Genomic DNA, 14,338 nt, shown 5'->3' with positions numbered 1-14,338 from the left:
ATTGTGTGATGATGGTTCTGTTGCCAGGCTGCGCTCATGACATGTCTCCTCCTAGTATCTGCACGTAGATGATTGAAGTGTGCTGTAAGCTCTTTGTGCTGACTCAGAAAGATCTTAATGTGTTGTTCCACCTGCCTCAGTTTGTTTCTTGAATTTCTGAGGGAAGAGACGAAACTAATAGAGAACAGGACATCAGCAGCAATTTGTAGACTGTTGACCTGATGTTGACTAAATTCTGCTTGATTACTCAATCTTGAAAAACTATCAGATAGAAATCGTTAGAGAAGTTTGTCTCAGAAGTTCTGTCATCCATTGTAAATGTTACTGTACATCTTTTCTTTTCTAGTTTGTGCTGATAACAACCATGTACGGACATGGACTGTGACTCGGTTCCGGGGCATGATTTCAACTCAGCCAGGCTCAACACCTCTTGCATCATTCAAAATCTTATCCTTGGAGGAAGCAGAGAGTCATGGCAGTTACTGTTCTGGAAATGACATTGGTAGGATGCCTCTTGCTCAGCCTGTACATTCACTGGTCTCATAAGGGTTTAGCAGACCTTCAACCCTATAACATGCCAGTCAGCTGATGGCTGTAAGCTCTTATTTACTGCTCTCCCCTTGAAAGGATGGCAGGGATCTGCAAGATTCACCTGGAATTGCTCACTATTTAGACTGTATAGAGTGAGCATACATAAAGGGCTTACTCTGAAAGTGAGAAAATGGAAGGAGAAACTTTTGAACACAGATACTATACCTTTTCCTTCAGTAAAATGATGTAGCGTTTCACTTTTTGTTTAACTAGAGAAAGACAGGAAGCACAGGAGACCATTTTAAAGCAGATGAGCATAGCAAGGATTGAGTCTATTGCAAATTCGGGTTCACTGTTCAGTCAGGGTTAAATGAGGCACGTGTGAAAATTCTTAAATGAATATGAAGTTGTGACAAAAGTTTGAAACTGAAGCTTTGAAACTGCAGAGGTAAATGGTGCTAGCACACTGCTGTACCAAGATACTGAAGGAATGCATGTCATTAAATAGTAATAGACAGGTAGTCTAGATTCCTTTGTGGTCCAAGTCTTGCAAATGAACCTCTGATGAATGTCATGCTCTGTGAACACAGGTGAGGTCAGTACTATGGCAAGGAATCTGATTAGTTCTTTAGACCTCTAAGAGTTGCAAAATCAGAAGGCCTAATGCAGGGTTTGTACTGACACAGGAATTCCTCCGGCAATATGCAGGAAACTCAAGAATGAATGTCTTTTAAAACGAAAGAACAAAGAAGATTTGTATCTATAAAGCCTTTTAACTATTGGATGGCTTTTTCTAGCTATTAGTCATCTTCAGTTCCCTGGTGCTGATGCTTTAAAATTGCAGTGGTCATACTAATATGGGTTTGGGTCTTCAGGACTGTATGGGGAAGAGGGTAAAAGAATTGAAGCAAACAAAGTGATCTTTCTTTTTCCATCTAGGACCCTTTGGTGAACGTGATGATCAACAAGTGTTTATTCAAAAAGTTGTTCCCATCACTAACAAGCTGTTTGTAAGGCTGTCTTCAACTGGGAAGAGGTACCTCCATGTTTATGGTTTTAAGGGGGAAAGGACCAGGACTGTTCAGGTGGTGGGATCTCCCATCCTTTGGGGATGCATGCAGTTGCACTTAGGTAGCTTCTAATGTGCTTGACAGCTCTGGCTGAACTCTACTTTGTGTGCTGCTAGCAGAACTGTTCTTAAGGATCTACTATAACCTAGAAGCAAAGTGGCATTTTGAAAACTGTGGTTTCGGAGGTTCACTTCATGATGGCTCACCTGTCGAGCTCACAAAACAAACATTTGTATGCCTCTACAGAATCTGTAACTCTCAGCCATGGAACCATGCTACGTTAAATTTCGAAACTAACACTGAAGTTGCTAGTGGCAAGGATTGGTTGAAAAAGACCTCTTGGATCATCGAGTCCAACCATTCCTATCAACCACTAAACCATGTCCCTGAGCACCTCGTCTACCCGTCTTTTAAACACCTCCAGGGATGGTGACTCAACCCCCTCCCTGGGCAGCCTCTGCCAGTGCCCGATGACCCTTTCTGTGAAAATTTTTTTTCTGATATCCCGTCAGAACCTCGCCTGGCGCAGCCCGAGGCCACTGCCCTTGTCCTATCACCTGTTACTTGGGAGAAGGGGCCAGGACCCTCGTCTCTACAACCTCCTTTCAGGTAGTTGTAGAGAGCAATAAGGTCTTCCCTCAGCCTCCTCTTCTCAAGGCTAAACAAGTTCCCTCAGCCGCTCCTCATAAGACTTGTTCTCCAGCCCCTTCACCAGCTTCATTGCTCTTCTCTGGACACACTGCTTACGAAGGTATACAGGGAAGCAGTATCTTGCTTTCTTTGCACTTGTCTGAAGATAGTAGAACCTTTAAAACTGAGAGAATCTTCTAGGTTAGGTATAAAATTATTTACTTAGGCTTAACTTCATAATATTCTATTACATTGCTGCCAATATAGTAAAAAAGTTGCCATATAACCATAGCTGCTTTTCTTCCTGTTAGGCTAGGAACATGGCAAGAGATCAGAAAAGATGGTGCATCTCGGTTCTGTGCTGCTTAGTACGCTTGCATCTTTTGCCTAATAACTTGGAATCTGGGTGAAAACGTTGATGCTTTAACAATATTGACATCTGAATTGAAGACAAGCCCTGTGGACTACTGATGTGCTTGCTTTTTTTTTAATCTTTTTTTCCCTCCCATACTATTTGTATGAGACTGTTATTAGATTACTGATTTTGGCATTTCTTGAGTAAAGAAATCAACATAAGGGGCCAGTAAAGTGAATTACCCAGAATATGTGAAGTTCTCATGTAGAGTCTGGCTTAGCAGCTTGGTTTTGGGAGTCCTTTGCCTCTCAGTCACCTTCTAAAACCTTCTAAAGCTTCTATAAGCTTCTAAAATGAAGGGGAATAAAACAATGGAGATCTACCATGTCAAGTGGTATTGCAGTTGTTATAAGGCAAAAGTTATCTTTATAGATACCCTTGGATTTATCATAGAATGGTTTGGCTCGGAAGGGACGTTAAAGATCATCCAGTTCCAACCCCCTTGCCATCTTTTTTTTTGTGGTTTATGCAGGTTATTTTCCTAGAGCATATGAAGGGGCTAGTTGGTATTATTTTTGTGAGAGCCTTAGGTTTCTAAACACTGCAAAATGAAAATGGACATCAAAGATTTGGGTGGTTCCCCAATGAAAGTAACAAGGGGTAAAACTGCAGATGGACTGGAGGGAGTTAGTGTCTGCAGCTGAGCAGCATGCTGGTGGCAAGTTTGGTGCCTTCTCAGAAAATCAAAACTGACTTTACTGGCTAAACTCTGCCAGTTGCAATTGTTTTGGTAACATGGGGTTTCTTTTCCTGTTAGGATCTGTGAGATCCAGGCAGTTGACTGCACTACCATCTCATCATTTACTGTGCGAGAATGTGAAGGATCCAGTAGAATGGGCTCCCGGCCACGCCGCTACCTCTTCACTGGGCATTCAAATGGCAGCATCCAGATGTGGGACCTCACCACAGCTATGGACATGGTTAATAAGAGTGAAGAGAAGGGTAAGTTGCATTATGCCAGGACTGTGGTGTGATTCTTTCTCTGTCCTGACATGTGTGTAACTACGGTAAATGGACTTGGGCTCTAAGAGCTGTCTCTTTCAGATGTTGGCGGCCCCACAGAGGAAGAGCTGCTTAAGTTGCTTGACCAGTGTGACTTGAGTACCTCTCGGTGTGCCACACCCAACATCAGTCCTGCCACCTCAGTTGTTCAGCCAAACCGGCTTCGCGAGTCTAATTCCAGGTAAGTAGTCACCAAGGATGCTACTGGCTGCAGACATCAAAGGTTTTACCCCTCAGATAAGCAAAGAGGGGTTTGGTGACCTGAATGCTGTAGCTGAGGCCCCTGAATCCATGCCCAAAGTGTCTTGAACTACACACACATACTACTTCAATTTTGTTGGTTTATATGTGTGTAGATTAAAGGATCCTGTGAGAATCTGAAGTAAATGATACAGAAGCCCTTGTGTGGCGTTTTGATGGGTGTATTGCTTTTTTAATGGGAGTTGCACTGGTGAGTGGGAGCAGGGTGTGCAGAAGAACTGGCTGCTATTCTCAGCCTAACATCTCTCTTCTCATCCTTGGTTGGTTTCTTTAAGCCTCCAATTGCAGCACCATGAAACGATCCATGAAACGGCCACATATGGTTCTGTGCGGCCATACAGAGAAAGCCCCCTGTTGGCAAGAGCAAGGCGGACAGAAAGCTTTCACAGTTACCGGGACTTCCAGGCTTTTAACTTACCCAGCAAAAGTCCAACAGAAAAGGCAGCAGCTACTGCAAATGGGAATTCAAGCCAGACAGAGGCCAGGAAGGCAACAGCTGAGGGCAGTGCAGCTGAGAGAAAGGCAGCCACAACAGCACTTGAAGTGCGAGGCACGGGTGTGACAGATGCAGGTGGGTGTTGCACCACAGAGGCTTACCGTTTGCCAGAGAGCTCTCTGGATCTCAAAAGAAGAGGACCAGAAGAGGAGAGTGAAGCCAAAGCAGAGAGCAAAAAGAAAATGGGATTTGAAGGAGCTGGCTTCCTGGGAAGGAAGAAAGTGCCTCTCCTGGCCTCTGCACCAGTTCTTGCAGAAGGTGGGCCTGAATTACCTGGTGTGGCTTCTCCGTCACCTACAAAGACAGCTGCTTCACCACGTCACCGGAAGAATGACTTATCCTGCCAAGACTATGGCTTGTGAAAATGGGACTGGTGGTGCAGAGGAGGTGCAGGTGCCCTTTGGCTGGTAGCAGGCATAACATTACATGTTGTGGGTTGTTTCGTGAATGGGGCTTTGTTCTGATACCCAGAATGAAATTGTAAAGTTATGAGAGAGTATAACACCTGGCTACCGCCAAACCTTTGAAGAGTTGTCCACACCAATTTGTGGCTTTATGTAATGGTCCAAAATGTAGTACGGTACTTGGTCCAAAATATTGTTGTGCGTTCTTGCGTAAACGTGGTCAGGCATGTGATATGTTGTGATTGTTTTTGTTCTGGGATAAGGGAGGGTGCTAAAGGAGTACATGATTGCTCAGTGGAAGATGTCTTTTAGACGCAGCCACACATTGCTCTGCGGAGCTGCTGCTGTCTTGGCTGAATTTTGCCCAATTCACAGGGCTGCCTCTGTAGTCTTGTTTTATGAATGGGATCCTTGCTATGTATGCTGCTGTCTGAAACCTGAAATGCTTTGTGCAGGTTAAGGAGGAAGCTATTCAAAATAGCATATTATTTTGCCTCTTAGTCCAAATAAATTGCCAGAGGAGTGTTGCTTGTGCTTTCTGAAAATGTGTGGTATCAGATGATGGGTTTTGTTGATTGTGACTGAGAGCATGCATAAAAATACGCTTGGCAGAATACACAGAACTGGCAGTCTCTTGAGGGCTTCCTTGTCACTTTCTCTGGAAAAAGGACAGAGATGAATATGGGAGTAGGTTTACTGTCATGGTATAATAATTCTCAATTACAAGTGCCTTGACACGTTATTTCCTACCTGTGTTGCACTGGCTGCTTGCTGTTTGCTCCTAGTTTACTGTGGGTGCTGAACAAATTTTATTGCTTGTAGATTAGTAATACATAAGGATAAGGGAAGGCTGTGACAGGAAGTGTTTTATAGGGATTGGGCTAGGAGGTTTTCTGCCTCTGAAAAAGTATGCTTGGAGTTAAGCATTAATTAATGGCTTCTTTTTTTTTTGCTTGTTTGTCTTTTTAAACTTCAACTGAGAGGGTGGGGAAGAGGGAGGGAGAAGGCGCAAAGGTTAAAGCAACTCCATAAGAATTCCTTCATTTGCTGTTTATTTCCTCGTGCATGTACAAAATTTTGTGTTGGATCTTTGTCAGATCAGGAAAAGACATGGCTGCCCTGCTACAGAGGCTCCGTTTAGCCACGTGCTGGTTTTTGGACAGGTAAAAGACTTTTCCTTACCAAACACACTGCCCCCCTCCCGCCCCCACAACACTCCTCAACTGTAGAAGCTGGATGAGACAAAGATGAGAGCCTCTCCCTTCACAGTCATCTACTGCTCTATGACTTGGGGATTTTCAAACTGTTCTCGTACCTTTCTGAGGTGTCTTTGCTAACACACAATTTTTACTATACAGTTAAAGAGAAAGTGAATAAAAGGCCAGCTTACACTCTCCACCCCTTGATCCCCTCCCAGCAGTTTTGTATTTTAACTAGTGGGCATGGGGTGGGGAAACAGCAGCCCTATCCCCCTCCCCCAAAGGTCATGCAGGCTGCTTTTGGCAAGTTACCCGCTTTCCATTTTATAGAGAAGGTGGTTATGTTCTTCAGAGGTGGGTGTCGGTGAATGTGGTGTGCTCCTTGGTGACTGTGCTGAAGCCTTTGATGACATTGACAAGATCTTCTTCATCTACATACTGTTAGGAGGAGAAGGGGAGAAAGTATGTAAGACAAACTGTACCAGACTAAAGGCAATTCCTTAATTTCGTTCTACCCATCTCCCTAAAAGATTGTTCTTGAAATAGCAAGATAAGTGCATTTCTGCATCTCTACATGTTTTCCATTTCTCCCAGCATGGAATAAAAACCTAAAGCATTGAAGCACTTGAATCCAAACCAACCAGGTTTTTATAGTAAGCAATAAGTTAAAAAAAAAAAAAAATTGCATTACTAGATGTATCTGATCACTGGTAAATAAAATGATGTTTGTTAAAGAGTGATGAGGAGCTTGGAGAGATGAAAAGAAAAAGAATGCAGGCTTATATTTTTGTTTTGTGTAATAACCACATCACCTGGGATTTAAATAAGATTTTGTTCTTAAAGCTTTAAAGGAGAGTCTGAGCGTCTTATAACTGCACTCATGCTAAAGCTTTGAGGCAAAGAAAGAGTTGAAAGAAGGAGAGAAATTGACTGTTTCTGTAGCATAAAGAGGACACCAGCAGTGTTATTGCAGATGTGTGTCCTGGACCCTTAGTTCCCAAGGAATTAAATCTCAAGGATGTGGTAGCTCTGAGAAAATGACTCAGCCTTGAGTCACAATACCGTTGACTCTGGAAGTCTGTGAGCTGCTGAGTGCAGAGTGGAAGGTTAGCCTGTGCCTATAGGGGTTTTGCCTATAGCTAAGTATCATTATCTTCTTACTTAAGCCTTATCAGCCTCGTTGGTCTTGCTGTTATGGTCTAAGCATGTAGGAGAACAATGTTTGCAACGCCCCTGTACTGTTTCATACTTACACATTTCAGCTACTCTAGCTGCTTGGTGTACTGAAGGTGAAAGCCCAAGGAAGCTGCCTGGATTTATGTGCTGAATTATCCTTCTCCAGTTCACTTTGCATTTTGGACAAGATCCACTCACTGATAACTACACACTCCATCTAGCTTTGTTACTACCTCACATACCATTCACCCCGTCTGTCCCCTTTTTAGGAACATTGTTAGTTAGTCAGCTTTTTCTGTGAGTGAACACTGGTGTCTCACTGGCCCCTGAACCCCTTCTCACACATTTGCTTAGGGAAGCGTGGAAGCCAGCGGGGTGGAGGTTAAAAAGCCTGTTTCCTGGTGACAGGAAGTTGCCACTGTCCTTGACTTGAGAATCACAAGTTTCTTCATCTGTGTGTGCAGGTCCATGTTGGTGGCAGTGGCAAATCCTGTCCTCTTGTATATTTAAAGATGGATGCTCTGCCTGCTTGCCCCCCTCTCCCACCTTCTAGTCCTGTGTGGGCAGAGTTTGAAGTAATTTGTCACAAATGCCAGAAGATCTGAGTATTTGCATGTTCTCTGCATCACGACTGAGCAGAGGCCAGAGAGCAGGACTCTGAAGCAATTGAGTCCAAGGTCACAGAACAAGAGTCACTAGAACACAAGTTACTGCTTTTGGCACTGAATATGTGAAGGATGCCAAGACATCCCTCCTCACACATGCACGTTTGCTGAAACGTATGGAGTGGAAAGCCTATGAACTGTCTAAACAGAAGGGAATTCTTCAAGATGCACATTCCTGGTAGACTGGAGTTTTTGGTTCAGTGGAAACCATAGACAGACACACGAGGGCCCTTCTGTGGCTCTAGAAGAGAGGATCTAATCTCTGACCATGTTCTTCTAGGTCTTTTGGCTGTGTCTCCTGCAGCTTTTGATATTTAGACTTTGTGATTCTAACAGAGCAGACAAATCACCAGCAGCTGACACACAACAGCATCACAGAGTAATAGGAGTCCTTACCAAGCCACGGCCCGTAGCGCGATGATTGCGAATAATGGCATCCCAAGGTGGGTCTTCAGAAAAAGACTTTTTGTCATAGAGGTTGAGCAGCTGGCTGACGCTACGGTGAAGAGAGGCTTGGGAATATGTGCGATTTAGCTGGCTCTGACTTGATCTTCTTGCCCCGGATGCAATATGGACATTGTGGCTGCTTGTGGGAGAACCAGCCCCTGGAACTTTTGTATCTGCCAGACCCTACGAGGGAGATGCAAACTAATAATTTGAAATAAAAGGCATGGTCTCAAACATTTTATCTGAACAAAATCAAAGCAGAAGCGGAAGAGAACAGAGAAACCCATGCTTCAAAAATCATGCACAGTTAGAAGAAAAGAAAAAAGAAGATGGACTTTTCCCCATTGTAGCACAATCATATAGTTAAAAAGGAAAAAAAATCCAACCCTCTAAAACAGGATTTTGCCTCATTTTTTTGTTTCTCCTCTCCCTGATTTTTTTAGAAGTAGCTAACAGGCAGAGGTCCAAAGGTTTTTGGCTACCAGAATGATAGCCCAGACTTGCACGGCAAGGGGATTTTAGCAGACTTCCTTTTTCAGGTATCAGGACTAGGGAAAAGGCATTCATGCACCAAGGAAAACATGCAACGTAAGAAGCCTTCATGCACGCTCTTTGGGTCACCTGGCACATCACACATCTTGCAGTTCTGCAAGCCAACAACTCTACCTCAAAGTGCATTGTGTAACTTTTGAGAGTGACACTGCTGGATGAATCAGATGTGTCAGCAATGGTCTCAAACTGAGATTAAAGAGAGAGGAAAGGCATTAGGGCAGGGCAAGGCGCAACACGGGTGCAGTCTGTTCCTTTTAGGGGGTATGAATTATCTGCATCTCTGTGAAGGGGAACAATGTAGCAGGATGTGAGGGAGTAGGGGAACTGGCAAAGATAAAGGACTATTTAATTTCTAACTGGTCATCAAGTATGGTGTTGGCAGCCAGCATCGCTTGTTACGTGACCTCACTAACAATTGTAAAATGCAAACGATTGTGCCATTTCATAGTAGCTGTATCCTAACTTCTCAGATGAAGTCCTCCAACTAGATGCAGTGTAGAATATTCCTTTCTATTAAGTCTGTGAGCTTCTAGAAGAAAGAAAACGGGGGGGGGAAGGGGGAAGAAAGGGTAGGAGTGCGGAAAGGAATTGTGCAGGCACGCCAACAGCAAAGACACTTTAAAGTCAAGAGGAACAACACAACATGACAGACTGTAGAGAAAAAGGAATCAAGACCATGAGACCAAAAAAAAAAGTTTCTTATGCTCTTAGCCTTTGCCAGGAGAAGGGGCGCACTGGAAATCCCATTATTTCAAAGATCTCCTTCATTGAGGCACAGATGCAGCTTCTTGGCACCGAGACAAGAAGGAACAGAATGCATGAAGGATGCAGGAGTCACTATCCTGCTTGATGGCGCTCACAGGAAAAAGAAGCTGAGAAGTGACAAGAAGAATCATCTCATGGCTTGTGCCTGGGAAGAAGCACGGAAATGGAAGGGACCATTGTTCCCATTCTCAGTCTTGTAACTGTTGCCATATTCCTTGTATCTTGCTTTTCCTCAAAGACTAGGATAGCACCACCGCTCTGCTGCATGGTGGAGTATGTTCTTTATCCTTTTTTTTTTAACAGAAGTGTATCTTTTCATAATAAAAATGATACAAAGCCTTTCTCTTTACCAGTCCATAGCAGTCCTCCTCCCAGCTCTCTAGTGGTCCCACTGTAGCTCTATGCACACAGATGCATACACGTGTGAAGGTCCTTGGCTTTTCCCTGGTTGCACTCACTCTCACCTTCCTGCAATGCAGCTCATCCTAGAGCAGGTGGTGGGTGGATACTAGAAAGAACTAGAGCCTCTCCTTAAGTCCTGCTTTTTCCACATGCATTTCATGGGTACCTGACAAAGGCTGTCAGAATTATCGTAGTTAGCCATCCACAACAGACAGTTGGGAATCCATGAAATGTTCCACTGAAAAGCACATTTTATCACCTACCTCCAGCATACCAAGGCCTTTTAGCCATATTGCAGATGTCAGCTAACGTGAGGTAACATAGATGGCTTTGCGTTTTTTGTGACTCCAGCTCCAAACTTTGAGCCATCAGAAGCATTTCAGGGCCTGCAGACCAGGTGCCATAGGGCTCTTTTTGGACTAAGCACCTGCACAGGTGCACCATACAGCCCTTTTCCTACACTGAACAGCCTTCATTTGGTAACAGAGAATGCAATAAAACAGTGGAAAGAAGAAGTAAAACTGTGTGTGTGCTTGGGGGAGGCAGATACAAGTATAACATGATGGATACACAACACTGCATTTTACTGAACGTACCGGATGGGTTTCACCTGATGAATACACACTCATTGGTGATGTTCTTTTCTGGAGTGGAACTAAAGGAGGTCTGTCTCGTGCATAAGGTTGCTTGTGGACTTTCCTTTGAAGAATTAAGGAGAGAAGAATAGCCAAGAGAATCAAACCTAGAACTACCATCAGCACTGCAAACCACAACTCATTGTAGAATTTCGCACGTTTAGAATCTGCTTTGTCCTTCTCTCCAGGTGTTGTCAAGATCAGACCTGTAAAAATCAAGAGGGATTAGGGGAGCAAGGGAATGTTATTTCAGAAAGTGTTTAACAATATGCTATCCCTTTCCTTGCTAATAAATTAGGCAGAAATTTAAGCAATTTTGTCGTCATGTGCTTATTTGCACTTATGTTCAAGGTGGCATAATGGTTCAATATGCTAGCGGGCTGTAATAAAAAGCTTACTACCCTCAAGAGACCTTGCTTAAAGTTCTGGCATTGCTGCTCAGGCTGGAAATCACCACTGCATCAGCAGGTCTTAAGAAAGAAGGCAGTGACAGTGGAATGCAAGAGAAAAAAGGGTTCTCCAAGTAACCTTGAAGAGTGAAAATGACTACAGTAGTTTCAGACAGAGGACATTCTCCCCAGCACTGTGTAGTAGCAGGCCTGTGCAGTTAAAAAGAGAGAGGGAGGAATACCGAACCAAAAGGTGTGATAAATCATTAGAAAAGCAAAATAACATGAAACATTTTTTCTCCTTCCTCCACCTATTAGAACAAACAGCCACTTAGTTGGCTTTGCTCATACACAATACAAGTGTAAGAAATCTCAGTGACAGGATTTCCAGGTAATTGGCAATCCTGTGTGAATCACTTGCAGCCTTCACTTTCCAGAAAACTAAAGAGATACAATCCTGAAACTTTTTAGTGGTAGGCATCTACCAGTAAGCAACTGACTGGGATTTCATCACACCAGACTCCTTCACTTCCACGAAACAGGCAAAGGCCTCATGGACAGAAAGAAAACAGCAGGTTTTATAACCTGAGTCCCAACAGGATCGTTCAGGATATTCTCATAAATGGGTTAGGGGAACACATCTCAGGTGAAACTGCAGAGACTGGCTGATTGGTCACATGAAAGGAGAACGTGGGTGGGTGAGATGCAGCGAGGTGAGAAGATATGTATTTTCATTGTCAAACTGAGGAGGAACATTGGAGGACAGGATTAGCATTCAAGATAATCTTATCTTGGAAATAAAACATGGAAGAGAGCCGATTCTGTTCAGGAGGAAAAAAAGCACTACATTTTGGAGCAAAATATTTGTGTAAAAGTAAAATAAAAAAACTATTACACATCTGGAGAAAGGATCTGAAGCTGGTTATGACTTAAAGAAACAGAAAGACATCCATGGCAAAAAAGGCACACTGCCTACATACCCCACATCCTAAGTAACACTAGGGAAGCCCCTGATCCTGCAGTGAGATGCCTTCCTGTCTGGCATGCACAACATATGAAATTTCTATCACAAACACATAAAATCAATAGGTGTGAGGTAATTTCTTCACATATTTACCAATTCCATCTCCAGCGCTGTACTTGATGATTGGTGTTATAGCACTCCCTTCATCGGTGGTACAGGTCACTTGGAACAGAAAGGCTGAGCAAAAGGGTTAGAAAATACTGTTAGCGGGAGAAACCAAATTCTCTAAGTGCAGCTTTGTCACCATGATTCACCAATAGAGATGGCCAGGTCTGAAAAATGTCAAGGCAGACATAGCGTATTGTAACCCATCTGAGGCCCAGATCACAGCCTCATAATGCCTTTTACACAGATATTAAACCTCTAAACTACAAACCATGGCAGATCATAGGTAGTCACCACTATGATATTGCTACAGATTATGTTCCTCTTGCACCACACAATTCTCCCTCTTACAATGACATGTAGTTGTCCACTCTCCATTTATTCATCCTTTTGTTCTAAATCCTTCATGCCCTGTTCATGGCTGATATGAAAATGTTAAGTATGTTTGAGTGAAAAAAAGTATTAACACCATTGCAGAAAAGTAAAAAATAAATGACAAAATACTTTAAAACACAAAAGCCCCAACACTTAAAATCAGACAGTATTTTTCTTGGGGTTTTTTTTGTTTTATATTTCTTTTTTTCCCCCTCTGTTGACTGAGTTTCTTTTTATTTTAGACTGAAAATTTCTGAAACAGAAACTAAATTTCAAAACATGGCTGATTCCAAGAGCTACAGATGTAGTTTTGTTTAAAGAAAATTCAGGCTCCAGTCTTTTCTGAAGCTGAAGATTTCCATACATTTCCCAGACTGTAACCCTGAAAGGTAGAATTGTGCTGCAGTTCCAGGATTTGGGAAAGCTTGACCCTCACAGTGAGCCAGAGCAGTTTCACCCATTCAGGTAAAATTCTTAATAGGAAGCTTAGCTCCAAGGATTTTTGTTTCAAGCATCCACTTAGATGCACTAGAGTGTGTCTGTAATATGCTGCTGTGGTCTTAGCTTGGGATGATTATGGAGAGTTTTTCGTAACTTTAGCATGCAATAATATTAATTTAGCTCAATTTCACAGAGAGAAAGCTAGAGGATATTGAAACTGACTTTTGTCAGATGTCCTTGGTAAATACAGCTCAGTGTCAAAGCCACTGTAGATGCGCTGCCCGCTCTCAGTTAACGCATACTCCTTCAGACGGCCGTTCAGTACAAAAGTGCGACTCCAGTCTATGTGGATGGTAGATAAATTGCTGACAATGGAGAATGGAGCCATGTATCGAGGTGCTGCAAAAGAAGGGAAAAAAGCTCATTTCTAGCCAACAGGCGTGACTGAGTTAGAGAGCACCGAGAAAGAGGCTCTGCATGATACAAGCTTTTTGTGACGTGCACTCCCTCTCTCTCTGTCATGTACATGTGTATTAGTAGGGAAGATACAAGGAGAAAAGAGAATGATGGTGTAGCATGTCAGCCTCTACACTGAGAAAGCAGAAATATCTCATATCTTTAAAATAAAGACCTGGAACTCCCCTTTGATTTGTGTATGTGGTACTGTGTATGCTGAAACTGTATAAATTAAATTTCCAACCTAAGGTCGGGGACAGGGAGGCACAGGAGATTGTGCAAGTTCATCTCCAGCACACTGGGCTGCTGGAACCTGAACTGCTAAGGAGAGGACTCTTTTGCAAGCCCCAAGAAATGGCCCAAGATTGTCTTTTAACACATGCATAAATGTGAAAACATGAGATTTCAGAAAAGCAAAAGCAGATGGCAGGCAGAGAGAAAAGAAATGCAGAACTCACTTCAGGGAGGAAGAGTTCATCAATTGAGCTCGACAGCTTGCTGACAAAAGACTTCATTTAAATTTGAGGTGGTCCTTTCTTGTGGCTTTGCTATTAAGCCATGTGCTCAGTATGTGCTGGTTTGTTCATAAGAAAGCTGCTTGTCCAGCTTTGCAGCTTGGACTTTGCTGCTAACTGCCCACTGTCACTAAAGAAAACCTTCCAGGCGAGAGGAAGGAGACATTCAGAGTGACTCGAGATATGGTGTGAAGATGTCGGCAAAGCAAGAAAAGCAGGACTGAGAGGCAAGGGCTGCAAAATCAGTAGGCAGGGGTATAAAAATGACTTTCAAACCTTTGCGTTCTGTATGTCTTACCAGTTCATTATGATTTTTTTTCCACTTAAAAGTTCGTTATCATGTTCCAGATTTTTAGTTTGCAATTTAATAAAATACAGCTTTA

At 43.0% G+C, this 14,338-nt stretch overlaps 2 protein-coding genes across 2 annotated transcripts in view; one reads left to right on the top strand and one right to left on the bottom strand.

Annotated features, from left to right (window-relative positions):
• The window catches only part of KCTD3 (potassium channel tetramerization domain containing 3), a 29,462-nt gene extending 23,881 nt beyond the window's left edge, over positions 1–5,581 (top strand). Inside the window, exons 14-18 of the mRNA XM_054061158.1 lie at positions 347–502; positions 1,471–1,567; positions 3,404–3,588; positions 3,691–3,829; positions 4,185–5,581. Coding sequence (XP_053917133.1) covers positions 347–502; positions 1,471–1,567; positions 3,404–3,588; positions 3,691–3,829; positions 4,185–4,767 — 1,160 coding nt within the window. The 3' untranslated portion in view covers positions 4,768–5,581. The remainder of the gene's footprint in view (positions 1–346; positions 503–1,470; positions 1,568–3,403; positions 3,589–3,690; positions 3,830–4,184) is intronic.
• Positions 5,582–6,309: 728 nt separating this feature from the next.
• The window catches only part of USH2A (usherin), a 386,799-nt gene continuing 378,770 nt past the window's right edge, over positions 6,310–14,338 (bottom strand). The window contains exons 68-73 of the mRNA XM_054061157.1: positions 13,207–13,383; positions 12,157–12,240; positions 10,612–10,856; positions 8,963–9,034; positions 8,246–8,479; positions 6,310–6,446 (exon numbers count right to left, since the gene is read on the bottom strand). Of these exons, the coding sequence (XP_053917132.1) occupies positions 6,357–6,446; positions 8,246–8,479; positions 8,963–9,034; positions 10,612–10,856; positions 12,157–12,240; positions 13,207–13,383 (902 nt within the window). The 3' untranslated portion in view covers positions 6,310–6,356. The remainder of the gene's footprint in view (positions 6,447–8,245; positions 8,480–8,962; positions 9,035–10,611; positions 10,857–12,156; positions 12,241–13,206; positions 13,384–14,338) is intronic.

Source organism: Cuculus canorus, chromosome 3 (genome assembly GCF_017976375.1).
Source record: "Cuculus canorus isolate bCucCan1 chromosome 3, bCucCan1.pri, whole genome shotgun sequence".
Classification (NCBI taxonomy): domain Eukaryota; kingdom Metazoa; phylum Chordata; class Aves; order Cuculiformes; family Cuculidae; genus Cuculus; species Cuculus canorus.
The sequence above is the reverse complement of the archived record's forward strand: the minus strand, read 5'-3'. Positions and strand labels throughout refer to the sequence as shown.